The sequence below is a fragment of the Gouania willdenowi genome, chromosome 22 (assembly GCF_900634775.1).
Source record: "Gouania willdenowi chromosome 22, fGouWil2.1, whole genome shotgun sequence".
In the NCBI taxonomy this organism is placed as follows: domain Eukaryota; kingdom Metazoa; phylum Chordata; class Actinopteri; order Blenniiformes; family Gobiesocidae; genus Gouania; species Gouania willdenowi.
The window spans coordinates 8,765,956-8,788,292 of record NC_041065.1 but is presented as its reverse complement, the minus strand read 5'-3'; the positions used below and the strand labels follow the sequence as shown (position 1 = coordinate 8,788,292).

At 38.9% G+C, this 22,337-nt stretch overlaps 1 protein-coding gene across 5 annotated transcripts; it reads right to left on the bottom strand.

The window, feature by feature from the left end:
* Nucleotides 1-838: 838 nt before the first annotated feature.
* Nucleotides 839-21,691, bottom strand: rbm25a (RNA binding motif protein 25a). 5 transcript variants are annotated; one of them, XM_028437517.1, is made up of 20 exons: nt 21,540-21,691; nt 20,897-21,438; nt 18,123-18,229; nt 14,774-14,805; nt 14,475-14,642; nt 13,218-13,275; nt 12,701-12,861; nt 12,412-12,609; nt 11,180-11,260; nt 7,479-7,574; nt 7,108-7,379; nt 5,072-5,183; nt 4,884-4,973; nt 4,736-4,809; nt 4,514-4,664; nt 3,490-3,895; nt 3,110-3,411; nt 2,935-3,033; nt 2,734-2,781; nt 839-1,248 (listed from the first exon to the last, which is right to left on the bottom strand). In XM_028437517.1, exons 2-20 carry the CDS (start codon nt 20,923-20,925, stop codon nt 1,156-1,158), a joined length of 2,577 nt encoding a protein of 858 aa, XP_028293318.1. In that variant the 5' UTR covers nt 20,926-21,438; nt 21,540-21,691; the 3' UTR covers nt 839-1,155. The 5 variants fall into 5 exon arrangements, with proteins under 5 accessions (XP_028293318.1, XP_028293321.1, XP_028293322.1 ...); XM_028437520.1 differs by having other exon boundaries at nt 7,527-7,574; nt 21,540-21,690; XM_028437521.1 differs by lacking the exon at nt 7,479-7,574 and having other exon boundaries at nt 21,540-21,690.
* Between the last annotated feature and the right edge of the window lie 646 nt (nt 21,692-22,337).

The following is a 22,337-nucleotide window of genomic DNA, read 5'->3' as shown; positions in this document are numbered from 1 at the left end:
ATTATTCTTACTTAACATGAGTGACTGCGTTAGCGCGCATATGAAAACACAAGTCTAAATGTTTGCCTGCCTAGTGATCCGTTGTTGCAATAATAATCTTTTATGTAATTATTAAACAATCGTTATTTTTAAATGTTACATTATATAATATACAAATGTAATATTTAAGAAACTGTTTTGGTTCATAGATCAATGTAAAGCTTCTTGTTAGTTCAATAAGTCAATTCATTAACCAGATTATTCAGTTAACTGTAAAACAATTCTTAAATGTCTAGAGATTGATTACTTACATTTTTCACAATTTTAATAAAAACCAGACGAGTCATTCTAATTTGGTTATTTACTAGGGATGTCCCAATGCAATTTTTCATTTCCAATATTGCAGCCTTGCGTATTGTCCAATACCGATATTGAGCCGATATCAGCATGAATCATACATACTTTTATTACTTATTTTGTAGTGTGGAATGTTAGAAAAGGCTTGATCAAGTACTCATAGAATAGTCAGCAACAGTCAAAATAGACGTCAAATAATTCAGCAGCTAATCATTAAATCAGAAAATTGGGATTATTACCCATCCCTGTTAGGTTGCTGATAGTTTGCTTGATATAACAGTGGTAATCAGTGGTCCCTTAACTGAAATGGGTTTGGAGCAAAAATGAAAAGATTAATCCAGAGCACACTGATTTACAGTATCGATTCTAAAAAAAATATGAATTAAAAAAGGGATTAATAACCATGAAAATGTAATCAGTATTAACTGAAAAATTTAATAAATTTCTTAATAATGTTGGTTGTGTTATGAAGTAATTGATCATGCAAGTACACAAAACAAACTTTTTTATTAAAACAAATGTTTTTATTTCTTTCACCCAGAGCCATATCGTCTGTGCCCTCCCATACACTGGAGTACTGATGGTTAAAATGCAACGATTATTGTATCAACATAAGAAATAAAAGTTTCTCATTTTAACATGTTGAAACATATTTCTTCATTCACTCTCTCTTCCAAACACAAAAAACGAGACAACGGCTCCTTTTCTGATGGACTGGAGGGCACAGAGGCACGCTGACTGTGCAGAAACACAATAGGGGGAAAGGAACTAAAGATGTGGCAGCAGTGTAAAGAAGTCAGTCAGAGAAACTCCAAGCTTCTATTTCACCAGCCCGATCTTCTTGGACTCAGTTTCGTATATCAAGAGCCTCCACATTTTCACGATGAAGACCTCTGCTTCTTCATCAAGTACCTGAAATACATGATTAAAAAAAAACAACAAAAAGCAATGTTTAATTTAAACAAATGACTGGCAAATACAAAATATATTGCATTTTTTCACAGTACTTGGATGAAAATGCATCATAAACTAATTATACCGCAGTGGTACACGTACGTTTCTAAAAGGCATTACACTAACCTGCTGCAATAGTGTGACAATTGTGTTTTCAATGAAGAGTTATTTCCAGAACTCCTCACTCTATATTTTCAGCTGTGAACTTTGTTCCCTGTGCTTGTTGACCTTAAAGGACTGTCTAGCTGTGGTACACATATCACTGACTCCCGCTCTATATGTAGTGATGTCAACATTCGTTGGTTAACTGTTATCAGCAACTTTGCACTGGGCCTGTTTGCCTGTTTCTGCCTCTGTAATACTGGTTACGGTTACATGATGTTTGTTTACAAGTGTTCTGCTACGGGTTTACAAGTAAATAGTAATTGCGAATTCAGGTTTACATGGAAAACAGGTTTAATCAATTCCGCTTTAGGTCTGAGGATAGGGAAGGGTTCTGATTGGACAGGGTGGCCTTTTGGCTACAACATAGAAGACCACATAAAAAGAACTGTTTTCACTTTTATTTTGATTAGTTTTGAAGCAGCAGCTAAATAATAACATACCGTTTCGCTTTTGTCAGCTGAGCAGGAGAAGCTCTGATCTGGTGCCTGTTTCGTTTGCCAATGTCTGTGTGTGCAATAAGTCTGTGTCCACATTCTTATGCCCACGTCCATCCACTCTTAATTATATCCATGTCTTCTACGACTCTTACTAAATAAACAGTCTTGGCTTTAGTCCGGGCGGCCATCTTGGATTATGTCATCATGAGTGCGTCAATGAGACAGAACGAGCATGTGCAGACTGACCGGAATTAATTTAAAGCGGAATTTAACGTTTACAAAATTGTGGAATTATGTAATTCAGAATTAAGATCGGAATAAACCATCCACCTAATTCAGATTGAAGTTTAATTCGGAATTACCATTTTCATTCAGAATTAAGTGTTTACAAGGTCAGTTTAAAGAGGATTTCACTTTTATTCTGAATTAAAGAGGAATTAAAGCTCTCATGTAAACACTTTGTGCATCTCACCAGCGACTCCTCATCATTGACTTTGACTCATTTCCATCAAATATGGCCATAACATAAAGTGTGTGTAGACTATTCTATTTTCATATTGATAATGATTTTTCTTCGTTTTATGCTTTTCAAATTTTTATTGATACACCTTGCGATTGACAGTCATGAATCATGTTAAGGCACAATCATGTGATACATTAGTTTGTGTTGTATATCAGCATATGTTGTGGATCAAAAAGAAGGAATTTCACAGAATAATTTACCCAAACATCAGAGTCTTTTTAGTTGCTTGAGCAGTTCAAGATTTTAATTATTACGAGCACTGGCTAAAAGATGTGCTCCTCGCTACATTTAAACCTGAGGAAGAGAAATCAAACTTACCATAGCCACATCATCAAGGATACCCTGGGGGGTGCTGTGAGCCATCACCTGGTCAGAAAAGGGAAACATGAATAAATAATTGAATAATTAAATAAGCAGCCTGCTCAACATCACAGATGTGCAACAGTGATTCAAATTATGCAACAATAAAATCAAGAAACAGGTTTAAATGAGAGTATTGGAAGTAAATGTATGACAAACCTTAGAGCAGACAAAATCTACCAGAGTGGCCTCCTCCTCACCAATGTACTCTATGATCTTCTTGTTAATCCAGGGCTTAATGCGGCGATCCATCAAAGTCTAAAAGAACAATCAGAAAAACATGAGGCTTAATTTTAAGCTCTTATTGCTTAAATACTAACACATGTGCAGTTACCGAGTCCACCATAGCCCAGTCCAGCTCATAGGAGAAAAGCTCCTCTCGAGCTGTGGGGATCTTCTCGATCAAGCTCTTGATGTGTTTCCGCTTCTCCTCCGTGTTGACACTGCCTTTGGTTCCAGGAAGCTCCGCCCCATCGAGCCCTAAACTCTTGTCATCGTCCCCGTAGTCGAGTGGAACTAGTTTTCTTTTAGGTGGCTGCTCGTCTGTCTCCTCTTCAAACTTGTTAAAAACACTTTCCAGAGTTGCCAGCTTCTTTCGCTTTCCAGTGTTGAGTTGACTGGGACTGTTGGTGGCACCTGCAGAGGAGAATATGAAAGGAACACATTAAATTAAAGATGGACTCCTCTGAGCTCTCTGAAGGCAGCTGCACCTACCTAATTTAAGACTGAGGCCAATCTTTGGGCGATGCTCCTCCAAAGGCTGCGACTCTGGGATGTTCTCCTCAGGAATGATGATGCCGGAGGGGGATTTGTTGTCGGGCGTGTTGGGCGAGCTGTTGCCACTGGCTGAGGACACAGCAGGGGCGATACAGATTGGTCGCATCATAGGCTTGAGTTGGGGCGGGGCTTCCTGGGAGTCCTCAGCGTCCTGATCGTCAATATCCTCGGCTTCATCAAAGTTGTCGTCTGAAAGTTGCTTGAGGTCTTGCGGTGGAGGCTCTGCAGGCCTCACAGACATTTTCTTCTCCTGGTTTCTGTGTTTTTTGGTCTCTTGGATGACGTTGTCGTCAGGTTTGAGTTTCAGTGGAGGCTGGCGTCTGCGCTCTGCCTCCTCCTCCATCTATTGTACAATTTAGACATCACAGACTTAGTTATTATTGGTAAGAATTATTTGTTTATCAACAAAAACAAATAAATATAAGTAAAATAGAGAAACCCCACTAATCCTTGAACTAAATTGTCAAAAACACACAAAAAAACAATGAAGTAAAAATAATTTTGATTTGCGAAGCCAGTGGTTTCCAACCTTTTTCAGGTCATGACCCCATTTTTATTTCACAAATTTCTGGTGACCCCAAGTATGAGTGCATAAAGTGACAATATGCGCCAGCTCAGATATTTTTACACTACATTTTATTTGAACTACATTTATATTTGAGAAAGTATAGAATACAGTTGTTTGAGATTGTGTGTGGTGTTTCAATTTTAAAAAGAATAATTATTCAAGCTCTGAGCTTTCTCACTGTTTCTGCACTGTATGTCTATTTCTGTGATGTTTTTTTTATTGTGAAAAATAGATAATTTTAATCACAATTATTTATATTTTATTAGACATTTCATGCAAACCTATTTTATTTCCAGGCGACCCTACATGGGGTCATGACCCCAAGGTTAAAAATGAAAGTGAGGTCACTTTTAGAAAACATAAGTACAACAATTGGGAATAATTTGGACTCACCCTCTGTAGCTCAGCGTCAGGATCAGGATGACCTTCAGCGAGAAGTCTTTTCCTGATCTCCTCCAACTCTTCCTTTTCTCGTTTCCGATCTCGCTCATCCAAATCTGCCTCTTTTTCCCGATCACGAAGTCGCTTTTGCAGTGCGCTTCCCCTGAGGGACATAAGTAAAGAGTTAACCAGTGCCAACACTTACTCTCTAAAACGCAGATCTTTGATGATCACCTGTAGTATTTCAGGTCGTCTCGCTCGTCGTCGTAATCTTCAAGAAACTCTTTGAGCCTTTTAGCTTCTTTAGCCTGAATTTAAACACAATAACAGCTGACTAAAGAAACGCATACATCTAGATCCATTTCATTAGGTTCACGTTTACCATCTCACGACGCCTCTCATCTTCTCTTTCTGCATCTTTGCTGTAGTCACGACACTTCTTTCTCTCTCGAATCTCCCAGTTTTTTAGCCGCTATGGAGATGAAAAATGAATTTACATCATCTGAATGAAACAAACACTTGTGTATTAAATTAATGAATATTTCATTATTGGGTAGGTGAAATGCTGACCTCTTGGTAAGCTGCCTCCTTGTCTCTAAGGCGCCGTTCAAGTTTTTTTCGTTCATACAAATCTTCCTCATCTTCTTCTCTGTCCCGTTTTCTGTCTTCTCTTGTTGTGTCTCTGCAAACGACAGCATGTAAAAAAAAAAAAAAAGAAAGAAAAAACAAACATGCTAAAGGATGCAACTAAACATCAATTATTGTCAATTAAGGGTGTAAGAAAAAAACGATTCGGCGATATATTGCAATCTTCCACCGCAAGATTATCATATCGATTAGAAAAATGTCTCAAATTGACTTTTTTTTAATCATCATATTTAACAAAAAATAAAAAATTTCATTGCACTGACATATACATAGCATGTAAATGCCCGGTCACTAGGTGTCAGTGAACCATATCAGACCTTGATAAACTACCTCGTGCATTTTAGCTTGAAAGATGATAAAACATACTGGGCACTTTTATAGATTAGGTCTATAGATTAGGTCTGTCCTAAACTAAATGTCATTATATTTGAGTCTTTGTATTTTACTGTACTGTCCATACTGTCTGATATTGGAGTCGTCTTTCTATTTTTTTCTGTGGTACACAACATCAACCTGCCGAGGACAACAGATGAAAACTAACCTGCGGCTACAATCTGGCACATTTACATGCTCTTGTCCATTAATGTGCATTGTCCTTTATCGCAAATAAATAAATCAATAAAAATGAATAGATGTATGCGGTTACTTCTGAAAAATAAATAGGAATTTAACAGAATCAGATTCTGTAGTAGAAGCAAATGTTGAACTGTTTTGAAAAACTTAATTTGACAATTTGATAATCATACTTGTTTTTGATATTTGTACTTGAATTATAGTTAGTTACCATTTACTTGTTCTCACAAGTGTTGAAATAAATTGTATTTTATACCATTTGGTACTTGTAAAGGTGAAATTTGTATTTAATTTCATTTTTTTTTTAACCCAAAACAAACTGCAACACAGTGACGTCATGAACCCGGAAGGAGCGCGCTCATTACCGAGAGGGCCGTAATCTTAAAATTAATGTTTTGCTACACCAAATTACTCCAAAATAACAGGTGCACACACGTGGGGTAGCTGGAACCCGTTGACTAAGTTTCAGGTCGAACTCGTACCGCATCGGTGAGATATCACAGAACTTTTTTGATTTTATAGATAAATGTAGAGAACAATATCATCATTTATAAAACAAATTATGTGCATTTGTGCACATTTTAAAAACAACTTCAGCTGAGTAAAGTGCGGTACAGTTTTATTAATTATTACAATTAACTATTAATTATTTATTTATTGTTACTGATGATTGTGAATTAATCAGATACATAATATATAAACTGTTGCTACTATTAGCACGCACAGACACACGCGCTGTAATGACAGCCTTCTGAGGACTGTCCCTTTAAGTTTGAGTCAGACCTGCCTACTTCCTGGGTTGTACTGAGCGCATGGACGGAGCTTTACGTTACTTTTCTGTTACTATCCCGTCTGAAACGACATAGAAGCAGTGTTTGAGCTTCCCCTGCTTACAATAAATGTGCAGTGTGATGGTAACAGGTTGTTTTGAGTCCTGTTTATAACGTTATCAACCCGCGGAGACCTCTAGATCTCTACAGCTCGCACACACACTCCCGCACACAGTGTTTTACTGAGCATTATGCCTGTCATAGACTTTCTTATTATGGGGACCATAATTACAATACAACCTTAACAATATGGTAGGCTACTGCTTTGGTAATCTCGCCCCATTTCATTAGGCACAGCACAAGTCATTGAAGCTTTCAGCGTGGTTTGTTTCGGCTACGATCAGAGGGACAGAGCGAGAGAGAGGCGGGGCGGGGTTGAGAGGGACAGATAGAGGAGAAAAAGGCATACTGGCAGCTCTACGGAAGAAACTTTATATCGATATTATGATAAAGTCCTATGCTATATCTCCGAGATAAATGTATAGATATTTATTAAAAACTCGATATATCGCCCAGCCTTAGAACACATTTTAACCTAAGTAACATTCCACTGACCTGGACCTGCTGTTGCGATCCTCGCTGGCGTCTCGACTCCTGTCCTTTTCCCTTTCACGCTCTCGTTCCTTCGTCCGCTCACGCTCCCTCTCTCTCTGGCGGTCCCGATCTCTGTCTCGTTCTCGCTCCTTGTCCCGCTCCCTCTCTCTTTCCTTTTCCTTCTCGCGGTCACGGCGCTCCCTCTCGCGTTCTCGCTCCTTGTCCCTCTCCTTTCTCTCTTTTTCAAGCTCCTGCCGCTCCTTTTCTTTCTTTCCTTTTTCCTCTTCCAGTTTCTGTTGCAGCCCAACAGAGAAGAAAGGTGGAAACTGTTAGCGGGGACCAAATACACAAACACAACTACACTCCTTAGTGGAAACATGACGGACACAGACAGCAGAGTTTAATGAAGTGTGTTGACTTTCTCTGCATGATTGGCTGACCGTCGGAGGCACAGTGGAGATGTCTCCGAGTCTCCATTTAATTCTCTCCTGTAACATCACAAACTCATCGTCACTCACACACACACAGTTTGATCAAAAGCCAAAGCGAGCATGTTGTTGTGCAGCTGGCTGCTAACAAAAGTTTTGTGGCATTTTGCACCACAATCCTGGTAAGATTTTATTGAGAATAATATTTAAAATTTAAATCGTTTATCGCCAGTTTGAGAACAAAGTGAGAAACATTCTTAATATGAATCTAAAAATAGATTGATTAATTCACCAGCGTCAAACTCATGGTCCAGGGGCCAAATCCGACCTTTTGCGCATTCAATTCGTAAAAATTACAGAGAAAACATGAATCATTGTGTAAACGAGACTCAATACTCCCGATGCTTATAATATAGCATGATTGCAGTCATTTTAAATGTTAAACTGTTGAAAAAACTAAAAAATTCTTACAAAATCCTTTAATTTTCCAAAAAAATAATTAATTATATTAGAAATTGTAACAAAATCTGGGAAATTTAAAGTGAAGATCCTGTTGGGACTGATATCTATCACTCTTTGCATGGATATGGTCGGTTTCTTACATATTTTGTTTTATGAATACACAGAACCCCAAACTAGGCCACAATAATGTTGAAATTAGTCGCTTTCCCACATAAAATCTGTGGCCCACTTCAGATCAAACTGCTCCTGTTGAAACAATTATTTGGATTTCCATGTCGACTACCTGTCTTAAATATACTTACATTAAAACCAATGTAACAGGTCAACTCGCCCTCTGCAATAACTGATCAATGAAGATCACAGATTACACTATGATGTAAGAGGATGCTATCCCATTAAAAACTATAGCTGTAGGGCCAACGTGTATTGTTCCCACGCACATCCGTCCATTTACCCTGATCAATGTGCACTCATTCGTTCACTGAGAAACGATGGACTTAACAGGATGCAAGAAAGGTAAAAAGTTCAAATGCATCCTGACGGGGGAAATTTGGGAGATATATACTATATTAAAACATGTGTGACAGGGTTTATTTGGCTTTCCTAGTAGCAACATGCAGGCCTAAAGTCAGACAAAGCCCTTTAGCTCAGAGTAGCCGAGCGCTGAGCCAAACTTTAGTCAGCATATTTATTGAGATCTGATTCTTCCTATACAAATTAACCTGCTTTGTTCTTCTCACCAAAGATAATCAAGGATTAAAGGGTAATGTAACAAATGGCATAGCAACATTTTACATAAGCAGCCCTGTCATGTTTGTAGAGCTCTTTATTAAGCATCTTAAATGCAGCCACTGCACAACCTGGATTTGTTTTAGGAAGAAGTAAAAATGCAGTTCATAAGACAAAAACTTAGCTGTTTTTTTTGTATGTGCAAGGCAATTTACATTTTCTTGTCGTCTCGGTGATATTCAGGAGAACAGAAAAGATACAAGGTGCATGAAGGGTTTTTTCCCCTCACAGTCCTAGACCTGCTGGTGTGTGACTTACAGGTGGCGGCTACGGTTTCAGCACTTCTCTGCCCCTACACATCCTACAGGCTACGTGTGGGAGGAAAAGCAGGTCAAGTGTAAAGTAGAAAAAACATCAGAAATGTGGAAATGACACCTGTGAAGCACTTTCAAAGTTCAAATACACATAAACAACATAAAACTCCTTATTAATTTTCCAAGTAACTGTGGAAACAAGTTACACACTGGATATCTGTTGCACAGAGGAATTAGTAAAGTAAGTCTTACCTGGAAGTTGTCTTTTAATGACTCTTAGCTCTCGAACCCCATTTGAAAATTCATAAATAAATAAAACCACACAAACAAATGCACATTTCCAACTGTTATCTAGACATTCTATGCACATTGTGGATATTTTAGGTTGATTTTCACCAATATCTAAAAATTAAAACAGCTGGAAATGTGAATCTGACAAGGTTAAAAACAGAATTGACAACAACCAGAACAGAATAACAGAAGTGGAACCGACATATACTGTACAAAGCGTTAAACATTAAGATTTGAACTGAGGTCTGTGAGCTCTGTAGCTTTAACTAAATCTGAAAGTTTTTTTTAGTTTCTAGACAAACCAGAACTTACCTTCTGTTTAATGGAATATCTGACATTTACATTAAATACATGACTTATAACAACTATATTTGCACATTAGTTGCTCACACAGATACTGTACATGTTGAGTACAATGCAAACCTAAATATGCATCGCTCATGATAGATGTTACCCCGGATACAAGAGTGTGTTTGTAACAAGAGAGCCATGTTTAAACATGAGGCTTCTATGAGTGTCCCTCACACACTAACCACTGTACTTTGTCTCTTACTGACAGAGGAACACTGATCTGACAACACTGTAATGTGGATTATATAGAGACGTAGAACGCCTCTGTTTAAGGAATAAAGGTCTGATCTTTTTCAGACATTTTAGGCCTACTTATAAAATAAAATGTGCATCAGAGCAGACATAATGTGTACATATTCCAGGATCTCTTCACTGGTTATTGTTTAAACTTTATATAATTGTTTCCCCTTCTACACTTCAGCACTTCATGCAACACTATCTTTCTGGCAGTTTTAAAGTTTGTGGAAAGTCTAAAACATACAGCACTGATTTGTAATCAATCAAACTAGCAAATGCTTTTGAAAGTAGACCTTTGGACATTTTGATTAGGTTTTATAATGGGTGAAATCATACTTCAGGAGGTCCAACTCTTCCTCACAACATATTTTCCAAGAGTTTACTTATGGTTCACAAGGACAGGACAAAGAAAGGATGAAAAACGAGACAAGGGAATGAAAGGACTTACCTTGTTTGTCTTCAGACCACAAAGTGCTGTGAAGAGGCGCTCCCTGCTTCAGTAAAGCTACAGACTGCAGTGGTTAGGCTCATTCAGTCTGACTGTGTGTCTGCATAATTTCTTTCCCAAAAAACTCTTGAAATAGGCTGTGCAGAAGTTCACTGAGCTGCCTGATCTGCTCCGTGAGCCAGTGGGATACCAAGGATTTAGGATTTAAACAATCCTGAGTGACTTGCTTAATAATAAGGTTATATCTTTGATATTTTACATAAAGAATCCAAATCATTTCTTGTTTCTTATATTGAGAATCGAAAAAATACAGCAAAGGAATGAAGGTGAGCAGAGAGCCGGTTGCCCCCCTGCACAGCCTCCAGAAGGGAGCGCCCGACATGAGTAAAAATAAAATGAAGGCTCATACTTACATCCTATCCTGGCAACTTTTTTCCCAAAGCTGAGATTCATCTTGATCTAGTCACCAAATGAACTCTACCATATTGGTGGGGTTTAATCAATAGATTAGCTTTGGTTGAAAACTGACATTGTCTCCATGCTTTCAATCTATGTGATGAAGTTAGCCAAAGCTTGGGTCAAAGTTTGAGACCTAAATCATAAACAATATGAACAGAGAAGGCTCTGGTTGTTGGTGGAACTACTGGATTCAACTATAAAATCACCTACCAGCTGCAGGTGTTGAAACTTGAATATTGAGATTAAAATATTAACATCTATAAGTTGAAATTGTGATGATAAAACATGGCATATTCTAATTTGAAATTTAAGATTGTGGTGGTGGAATCTTAAAGCCTAGTTTAAAGAATGAGCAGAGCAGGGTGATAGCGTACCTTGTGTGTGTCCCGGAATTTGTTGATCTCTCTGGAAATCAAGTCTCTCTTGTCATCCTCCAGTTCCATAGCATTGATATCCTACAGAAAGACAAGAACACACACATATTTCTTTTAAAGTGATATATAACATATCAGTGGCGTAACATCATGGTGTCAATGATGCCGCCGGAGCTCTTCAGTGGAGCTAATGCTGCGTTCACACCGGATGCGTCACGAAATATCCGTACGTCCAGATTACATAAAAAGTCAATGGATAGAGGCGTCCCAGATGCAAAATCTTTCCAGTGTGGTGGTGCGGTCTGATCCGCACGTCAAGTGCATTGGCCATGCGAGCGTGCTCCCGATTTTACGCATATCCGCACATTTGCAAGAGTTGAAAATATTGAACTCCTGCGACGGTTTCGCATGATGAAAGCCAATCAGAGTCTTTGTTGATGATGACGTCACGTTCACCCATTCAACTATGGAGTAGAAACTGTGTGTGACCACCTGGAGCTGTATGACGTGGCCTTTATAACCGGGACCGAACTAGGAAGGATTTGGCGTGGAGGAGAATCAGCGAGGAGGCGGTAGTAGCAGGTAAAAGTTCTCTCTGTAGTTTTCACTTTTGAAAGTCAGCACTGAGCTAGGATAGCATTAGCCGCTATTCATACCCGCTTTTTTCACTGGTGGTTTATAATTATGACAGGAGAAAAAGGAGAGCAGCTCCTCGATTCAGCAGGCAGTGAAACTCACCGAGTTGTATGTGTCGCTGGTGGGCGGGGTTGCAAAATTGGTGAAATTTTTTGATCCTGCAGAACCTGCAGTACGTTTCGTGCAACAGACGCATCCGGTGCCGCAGAAGATGCATTCAGTGTAAACGCAGCTTAACACTGGCAAGTTACCGCGAGCCTCCGGAGAGATGCTAACTGTTTACTGGGTTTGAGTGAAGAACTTTTTTAATTTTTGCTCAGTTTATCCTATTTCTTCCTCTTTTGTGCGTCGCATTTTTCATGACTGATGATTGGGCAAATTGTTCTTTCTCCTTCCCCCTCCCATACTAGCCACTAGTTACCTTACCTACAACCCCCCAGCTATTCCTTTCACAAAAACAGGGGCATATCTGCTTTTTTTCTCTTTCCTTCCTTCATGGCCCACTTACAGCACCTGGGTCTCGATGCACTACACCAGTTGCACCGTCGATAGTTACGCCTGTCACATTTTTTTTTTTTTTCTCGTGCAAATATTACCTCCTCTTTCTTCTCTCTGCGCCTCTTGTTGCGAGATTGCCCGTCGGGATCCTGCGAGGAAGCGTTGAGTTCACTTGCGTATTCTCGCATGAGGACCTCTATTGAGCCTTTTGCGAGCTGATCTCGATTCAGGGTTTCATCATCCAGAACTTCCTCCTCATCATCATCCTCGTTCTTTGATGAGTCTGTGCCTCCCTTCTAGATGAAAAAGAAAAAAAAAAAAAGTTATTCAATCAAGCTAACAGGATTTTACAAATATGAATATTTATTCTTTGTTGGAACAGCGAACCCCGTTGGCGCTCCTCTTCTTGGCTTTCCACTCGTCTAGTTGGGTTTTAGTCTTGGAATCTACCTTGACCAATAGCTTTTTATCTCCTAAGAGCAACTCGTGTAGAAGTCTGAGGGCCCGCAGCGTGGATTCAGGTTCTTTATACTCACAGAACCCAAATGCTTTCAGGAGAGAGTGGGGTAAAAAAATAAAAATAAATAAAGATTACACCCAAAAGCACAACATAAGTTTAAAAATTGTTATGACTTAAAAAAAACACAGATGGATGATAAAGAAACTCAAACAGTAAAGATGCCAAAGAACACCATAGTCTCATCTGACCATGAAAATATCTTTTAATATTTTTATTATTCAAACTACCTTTTCCCATATTTTCCAAAATCATGGGGATTTTTAGAATCACTTTTCAGATTTTTAAATAAAAAAAGGTCAGGTTAAACAGGTTGATGATTTAACTCGAGTCAATATGATGACAATGTCCCAACAAAATCCTCAGCCAGAGATATTGGTTTGTTACCTTGAAGTTTCCCAGAGGCACCTTGGACTCTTTTCCAGCTCAGAACAATACCACATTTCTAAAAGAACAGAGAAGAGTCACATGCAGCACAAATACAATCACTTTTAAAATCACATTTGTGTTTATCTTCTTTTTGTCAGATATCAGACCTCATATCTTTCAGTTCAACCAAAAAATGAAGGTTTTAATTCATACGTTGAAAAAAGGAAAAAGGATTTGGTACATCTTCCAACTGTCGGTAAACAACAAAACCAACAAAAAGGATTACGGTATTTTCTCAAAGAAAAACATCTAAAAATCTACACCAGTCCTTTGGTTTAAAGCAGAGGTTCTCCACTGTAGAAAAGGGACCCACAAGTGGGTCACGGACTTTCACGCTAGACAGGTTAAAAAATCTTATACTTTTATTTTGTAGGAGACACATGGTTTCCTCTAATCTTACTACTGACAAGGAAGAGGAAGTAATGTGGAACTTAGAGGCTACCTGTAGTGAAGTTTAACTGTAAGCTCTATTAATAGATCATTTATAATACCAGAGGTTTAGTAGGGTTAATTTCTTTAAAAGTCCTTGTAGAGAAAACTGTATTTTGAAGGTATAAAATCATGCAAAAAAAAAAAAAGTACTTCAAATGCGTGTTGTTTTTAAATAAATGTGCACATATTTAATTTATTAGTAATAAATACATTACAAACATGTACCATATATGTACATTAGATACCCTTCAAGTTTGCTTTAGAACATTGTTAAAATTTAAATTATTGATTACATGTATATTTCACTCTTTGAATTTAAAAATTTGATTAATTAGAGTTTCTGGGTACCATTATTTTTAATAGAATGAATTTACACTACAAACCTCATTTGACGGCTACTTACGTGATAAATAATATTGTGGTGCACATATTACATATACGCAACATATTTAACTTTCATCATAAATGACATGCGACACATATTGTGCAACTGTCTAAATTTCAATATGTCCTTGATTTGGCATAGGTTGATTATAAAGCTAATAGTGGGTGTCACATGACAGCCAGTTTAATTTCTGATCAAGTTCACATTATATTTTCTTAATTCTAAGCTTATGCTACTACATTATTTTTTAGCATGTACTTCAGAGCTACAAGTGACAAATAGGTCTTTATAAACAAAGCAAGATTTTTTTGTGAGTTGCTCAAAAATTACCAATCATTCAAAAATAATCATAACTCAAACAATGACGCCAACAACACGAATGATGAGTGTCATCTTACAGCTAGAAGTTGTCTGATCAACATGTCAGAGGCCTTTTCAGAGATGTTTCCTACAAACACTGTGGTGGTCGGTCCACTGTCGTCTGCATCGTTGGCTCTGTAGTGGAGAGGCTCTCTTTTTGGGATCATGGGCTTCTGTATTACAGCAACCGTGGTTGGAACCAAAACCTGAAAAAACATTTCACAGTTTACAGCATTTTTCAGCTCTTCTACTACACTGAAACGAGTGCACGGAAGGAGCATCTCGCAAGCACACATTCTGATGCTTAAGGTGTCATGCAGTCTTGGCTGATTCTCACCGTGGGCATGTGGATGGGCATAACGGGAGTACCTGGAAGGAGAAAAAACAAAAAATGACATTATTAAATCAGAAAATATGTCACTAAATTTAACTAACAATGAAGAAAAAAAGGTTGAGCTTGGCTTAACAAATATTGACATTTGAAATGTGCATTTTTTAAGTATAAAATTGCTAAATTTATAGTGTGGTATTTTAGCTGATTTGTTAAGCCTGATATTACTATGATTCAGTGTAACGACTGTCTTCTAACTGAAAGGTTGACAGTTTCGGTGGGTTTCCATTAGCGATATCAACTCTACACGGCTCCACACTCTCGGGACCCGATACGGTCTTTCCGGAGCGTGTCCGGAAAGACAGTACCAACCTGACACACAAAACTACCAGACTCCACAGAATGCACTTTTTTGCTGCCATCCTCACAAGATTGCCAACAAAAATCAATGGTGGTCAAATACTTTCTTTCTGTGCGTGAGTTTATGACTCTACGATGTAATGATTCTCAGAACCAATCAGTGTCTGATTTGTGATTACGTCACATCTTTAGACCAGGGCTGCTTTTATTGGAACCTCAACAAAAAAGGTACTAAAAAAGCAGCACCAGGTACCACAGAGGAGCTTGATGCCATGGCTCCGTTCTGTTCCTGTAAACATTGATGTGTGAATAAGTATTTATAGCTAAATAAGATGTAAGGTACTTTGGTTGGAACACGCCATTAACTAGGAACAATACCAACAAGGTGCTTTGAAATGATGGTGATCAAAGCACTGGATCCTAGGTTCCCAAAGTGGGGTATGGGTACCTCCAGAATAACGCAAATTGTGAAACGGGGTACTTGAATAAAAATTAAAAACAGCGTGATAAAATCAGAAACTAGATTACACAGTAAATCACCTAACAGTCAGAACTAGAGCCTCCATGCATTGCCACAATTTCACATTGGCCTCTGTAAGACTACCTTTTAGTGGTGACAGAAACAATCTCATCAAGAAAGCACAAATATGACAAGAGCGACATTGCTTTGCACTATTCAAATTTGCTATCAAAACGTTGATGCCCTTTGCCACCATGTACTTGTGTGAAAGGTGATTTTCAGCTTCGACAAACATGGAAACAAAATAGGAAACAAGAAACTTATGCTTTAGGGATGCACCGAAATGAAAATTTGAGGCCAAAGCTGAAGCCGAATAAAATATAAACGCTTGGCCGAATACCGAATGCAGTTAAGTTTTTCACTATTTTTTTTTTTTTAAATAGAACATAAATAGCCTAGAATACATTTTTAAACATGTTTTTTTTTTTAAAGAAAATAAATGTTTATTGAATATAATGCCATTTTTTAAATATTACAGTAGCCTTTGCTTTTCATAAAAAGCACAACAAAGTTTTTCATTTATATTAACCTTCAAATAAAACAAAACATGCATCCAAAAAAAGCTAAAGTGCATTAAAAGGGAGGTACGATAAAAAAAATAAATTAAAAAAAATCACTTTCTAATGGTTTTGCTACAGTGATATACATCCATTTAGCCTCATTCAGAGCAACTAAGTCCACATTTTGTAAAAACAAAATCAGCTCAAAACGGGTGAGTTGAATTTTGCCCACGTTGGTAGGTGACGTCGCCTAACACGCCTCCTAGAATGTGAGCTCCTCCCTCTCCAAGTATCTAACAGCTAAAACAACACTGCGGTTTAATATTGAATATATTATACTTTATTGCCATATATGTAAATGCAGACTGCACTACTGGACACCCAAACTGCACTACTTTTTCTGCTGCCGATTGTGTTGGGAGTCACTGCTTGGAGCCACGGACCCATTGTTTCCACACATTTGAATTAAAAAATTTTAATTACTTTATTAATCCCTGAAGGGAAATTACATTACATTATTTAGGGACATGCTTCTCACACACATAGGCCCGAATCACACACAGGACCTGTGGACATGCAATAATGGAGAGATGTCAGAGTGGGGCTGCTTTTACAGTGAAGGGAGCGCATCAGAGCCGTGTTGGGGTTTGGTGCCTTGCTCAGGGGCACCTCGACAGTGCTCGAGAAGTGCCCTGGCACATCTCCAGCTACCAGAACAACTTCCGTATTTTAGTCCGCATTGGGACTTGAACCCTCCGGTTTCCAACCCGTCTCTACGGACTGAGCTACTGAAGTACATTTTAAAAGAAGTAAAGAAATTCATTACATTTCTACACCCAACCGTTACTGAGTAAATCATTATTTTTAGTTTTAAAATGAATAAACAAACAACAATCAAAGGCATCACATCATAGCTGTAGGCTCAACAATTTAATTGCATTTGCAATAATATCGCGATATCATAAAACGCAATTTTTTTTCTTGTCCTGTCATGTAATGTCCTGTTAGGTTCAGAGAGTGTTTAAGAAGTGCAGTCCACAAGTTTACATGTTTCATGAAACGTGTAGTTAGTTAGATATGTTGAAGAGGTAAAGCCACAGATTTGTTTGCTTTTTTGTAATCTGTGTTTTAAAATATATATTTTATATTTATTTAAAGTTTAAATAAATCTGAAATTGTGTATTATGAAAGAGATTGATTTAATGCTTGTGTTCGAGGCCCTTGAAAAAATAATAGCATATTAAATCGCAATATTGAGGGAAAAAAAACTGCAATTAAGATTATTTTCCTAAATCGTTCAGCCCTAAATGCACGGTGACAAAAACAGCATTGAATGGAGGATGTTTTCTCAGTTTGAGTTCATAAATGTAGCTACACTTAGAGCCTGAGAATTTCTTTTTTTATTTTGAATTGAATGAATTGGCGTTATTTTATTTAAAAAACAATTGTACATTTTGACAAACTTTTTATTTTATACAGATGCCATTGTGGAAAATAAAAAAAGTTCCAATTGTGCAAGATTTGGTCTCTTCCTTTTAAAGTTTATAAATGAGATGTTTACTGTATGCAAGGGAACTGTGGAAAGTTTTATTACCAAAAATAAACATGGGGGTGAAAGTAACTAGTAACTTTTACTCTGAGTTCTATTTAATTGAGCTACTTTTTACTTGTACTTAAGTATTTTGTGTATGACTTACTTGTACTTGAGTACAATTTCAATCAAGTATCAGTACTTCTACTTGAGTAGGATATATCAGTACTATTTACACCTCAGCAGATAATGTATAAATAATTTCTACACGATTCCTGTGTTTCATTAATAGTGCATCGCATTCTTCAGCCCCTCTTATTGTGATGCAGCAGATTATGATTAGCAATGACCTGAATTAGTGGCACAAGTTCAGAATATATTTATTTATTGATTCTGTTAATTTTTAGTTAATAATACATATGTGAGCACATAGTGGTCCAGTACCTGGAGGCACCGCTGGAACAAAGCCTGCGTACTGCGGAGGGGGAATGCCGGGAGGTAACTGCGGTATGCCCATCTGCTGGTGGTTGAGCGGAGGAGGGTACGACATCCTAAAAAAAAAAAAAAAGGCATTATTATTATTAAACAGGTAAACAAGTATCTAGGCTTAGCACGCCGCCGTGTGTTCCCCAATTCTAACCATAAACTGCACAACTAGAAGCTAAGTAAGTGCACTACATGCGGTTGAAAATGAGAAGCTACATTAGCCGCGGCTAGCGGCTCCACACTCTGTGGCCTTCGGTTCACACGTTAGCTTCAACAAACAGTTTCACCCACCTGCCATCCACATTAGAGTCCAAACCGAGTCTAATGGAAACAAAAGCCCATTAAAACAGCAGAGAAAAATAATAAAGATATGAAGTGTCCCCGGTTAGCTCCAAGAAAGCACAGGAAACAGATAAGTCAACCGATTTCCTTCGAAATGAATCATGGGATAGCATCACTCTCTGCCCTGAACTCAGTCTGTCAGGTTCACTAGGACTAATAAAGACTTTTAGACGCAAGATGGCGGTATACGCTCAGAGTTCTTTCTTCTTTTTCTTCTTCTTTTCCTAATTTCCGGAAAACTAGACGCATCAAAAGCGTGTTGCTGCCCTCCACAGGTCTCATGTTTCCCCACACGTGTGTCCACTCACCGCTCCTCCATGTAATAATTCCCTACTTCTTCCCACCCCAGACTCTTCATTCCCAGGAATTTTTCTGATGATTTTAGGATTATTTTAATCTTTTCAGTTTGAGCGGAGCTTATTACATCCACCTTGAACAGTATGAAATTGTTCTTATCCACAATTAAAGTTTCATTATTTATTATCTGATTGCAAACTTTGCACTCCTCTGCTTTCCTCACTGTTTTATTTGTATGTTTTCCTGTATTTCCTCTTACTTTTCTAACATCTTCGGCATAGCTCATGTTCTCATACCGTTGGACCTTCTGAGTCTCTGCTTCTCCTTTGCTGACTTCACTGCCTCCATAGTCTGAGATATGCTCTCCACCACAGTTTACACACTTGGGTTTTACCCCATCCTCACACATCCCATATAGGTGGTTTGCAAATGACGTCACATATCCCATGATCCTCTCCGATTCACTTGGATCCACCATCTCTTATGTATACAGCTGCATAACGACACACCTTCAATGGAGGATTCATGTGATTTTTCCCAAATTTATCAAGTATTATATATTCCAGATAAAGCTAGATATCGCGGTAAGATAGAGGAGTGAGGTGGGGTTGACCCCTACAGCAATTTGTTAAAACTTGAGGACGATGTAGGAATGTGGCCGAGTGTAAATTACACGAACATCGTGAACTACTTGGTACTCACTACAAGTTTTGTAAGTAAAGTAAAAGATCCCGTTATTTTAAAAACACATAAGTCAGGGTAGTAATGGATAAAAAATTCACCCTTCACAAAATCTCTTCACATACTCATGTGTATTTGTAGCTTGTAGGTTTGATGTCCAATCTGTGCAGATTTGCGCGCCACTGTCTTTGACTCTGCAAGTTAATCTTTCGATTTCTTGCCCTTCACGCTGTTTAATAGTAGGTAAACTAAAAAACGTAACATTGTTGAGAGCAGAATTGTTAGAACACCTGACAACTGCGCACATAACTCCCATTTGGTGCTTTTCTCAATGGTTACCGCTGTGTTGTAAATAAAAGTTGTCATAAAAGATGGCGGAAACTAGTGAGTCAGAGAGGATCATGAGAAATTTGTGATGTCGGTGCAAACGATCTATTCATGTTCATTGAAAAATGGGGCCCCCGGGGACCCCCTGGTGCCCCCGTGATATATCGGTATGTGCCAATGACTCTGTACCACCAACCGTCGTAATATTTGACTCGCAAATGAATGAGAAATCGACTTTTAGTTTTTTTATTTGAAAATCTAAAATGTATACAGTATATCAAAGATGTTGTACTGGTTCACAATAATTGCTCCATCATACATTTTTTATTCATGTTTTCTTTCTGAGCTAGCCCTGCTGTGAATCAGTTTTATTCTAAACTGTAACGCTTCATCCAGTTAGTGATGGGCACTCGGGGGTGGTCTCTTAGCCTTGTACGTTTCCACCCGCCTTTAGAGAAAATATGGTGCTCGAGCCTGATGGTTGTAGGATCATTGACACCACCGTGAGTCATCTGGGGACGACGTTGGCGGCAGTTCATTTAACGCTGGACAGGGCAGGCACCAGACTGGATTGAGGAAATCTGGGATATGGGCTCTGATTCCACAGTGGCTGGCAGACCAGCAGACTGCTATAGGGTCCGCCTCTTACGACGGCGGACCCTATAGCAGTCAATGCACACTCCGTGAGGTTTAGTATTCCATCCACAAGGCCCCAGTGTGAAGACCTTAAAGGCGCACTTACAGTCTATCCCAGCCCCAGCAGACCTTGTCTGCTGGGGCTGGGATAGGTGCTGGGTTTGGTGTAGTGGTCAACTGCGGGGCTCTTAGAGAATGCTGGAATGATGACATGGCTGATAGGGTCGACACTGGGAGAGCATTACGAGCCATTTCTTTGTTCTCAACAAGCACAATCACATCATTCACGGGTTTGTTTATCACATCAGGTATGCCTAGTGTCTCACGTCGTATATCATAGTCATAAATCACGTTGATAAGAACGTCACAGATAATGTGGTCGGAATAGTCCACATCCCTACCACACCCACATACTGCGTTATAGGCACATGTCTCTGCTTTACCCGTACTCTGGCAGTGAAAGCACGGAATGTCTCATCACGTTCCTGGTGTAACTGGAGCAACTCGGTATGCAGGACACATGTAGCCACAGGAATGACCGCTAGTGTCCGCAGGCGGCAATGAGTTCAGGCAGTGGTCTGGAAGCAGCATTGGGGTTAGCTTTCAACAGGCTGTCCCTGAGTTCAGGCCCAGCACACTGGAATAGCTGGAAAGGGGCCTGGGCGTCGCCTATGCCTGAACCAGCACGAAAAACATCCCAGCGGCGAGTGAACACGTTCCATTCCTCCACTGATATGCCGATGTCAACTTTAGGACCATCAAGCGTTGGTCCCTGAGGTAGTAAGGGCCCGGCCTGGCGTGGCCATGACAGGATGGGTCTGATGGGCGAGACCATGATTCATCAGCAGGGCAATGGCGAGGGCCTCAGACACATCTCCCGTCTCAAAAGCGCAGCCAGGTACAGAGCACTTGGCGGCAACCATGGCTCATTCATAAAGAAATACACTCCTCTATGTCAAATGGTTTCTTTAATGACAGAGATGAATGAGCCCTGCGAATACAAAAGTGCAGCTAAGCAGAGGCTTATAACTCTTAGATAAAGCTAAAGCATATACAAGAACATAGAGAACAAATATAAATGAGCAAACTTACATAAAATCAGTGGAACAGCTCACAAACACGTCTTAGCAGGAGGGATGAAGAACACATGGATGCCTCCTGACTAACTCAGACACCAACAAAGCACAGGCCTACAGTGGCCTGTGGTAAACCCTGCACTATTAAATATGACTAATGTACACAGGTCAGCTATGAGTTCTAATCCTGTCCTGACACTGATATGTTTTGATCTCTGTATACATTCAGGGCTCGCCCTTTAAATGTCAACATGAGCTGCTGTAATGTGTCACAGAATCTCAGCACTCCATGAGTCACAAGACGCGCCAAAACAAGGAGTGCTCGTGTCGACAGTTCCTATTGGCTAACACAAAGTCGGGTCGTAGCCAGAGATGTTTAGATATAACTTTTTTTTTTTTTTTTTTGCAAACAAACAGTATACAAGGACATACAAAATACACGAAAAGAGTGCCAGGGTCGTTCACATACAATCAAACATTTTAGAAACTATACAGATGTAAATGGTTTTCTGAGCCTTTTTATTTTTGGATTTCTTCATGAGATTTATGTAATTTATTATATCAATATGAAAGTGAATGAAGGTTATTTTTTTAGTTTTTTATGTTTTGCCAAAATAATCAAGCATTTTCTTTAAAATATTTTCTAAACACACACGCACACACACACACACACGCACGCACGCACGCACACACACACACACACACACACACACACACAGCCAATATCCTCCCATTTCAGTGCAAAGTCTTTGTAAAGATGGACAATAATAAATTGACTGACGTCGCCTTTAGATCACACGTTACACGTTTGATT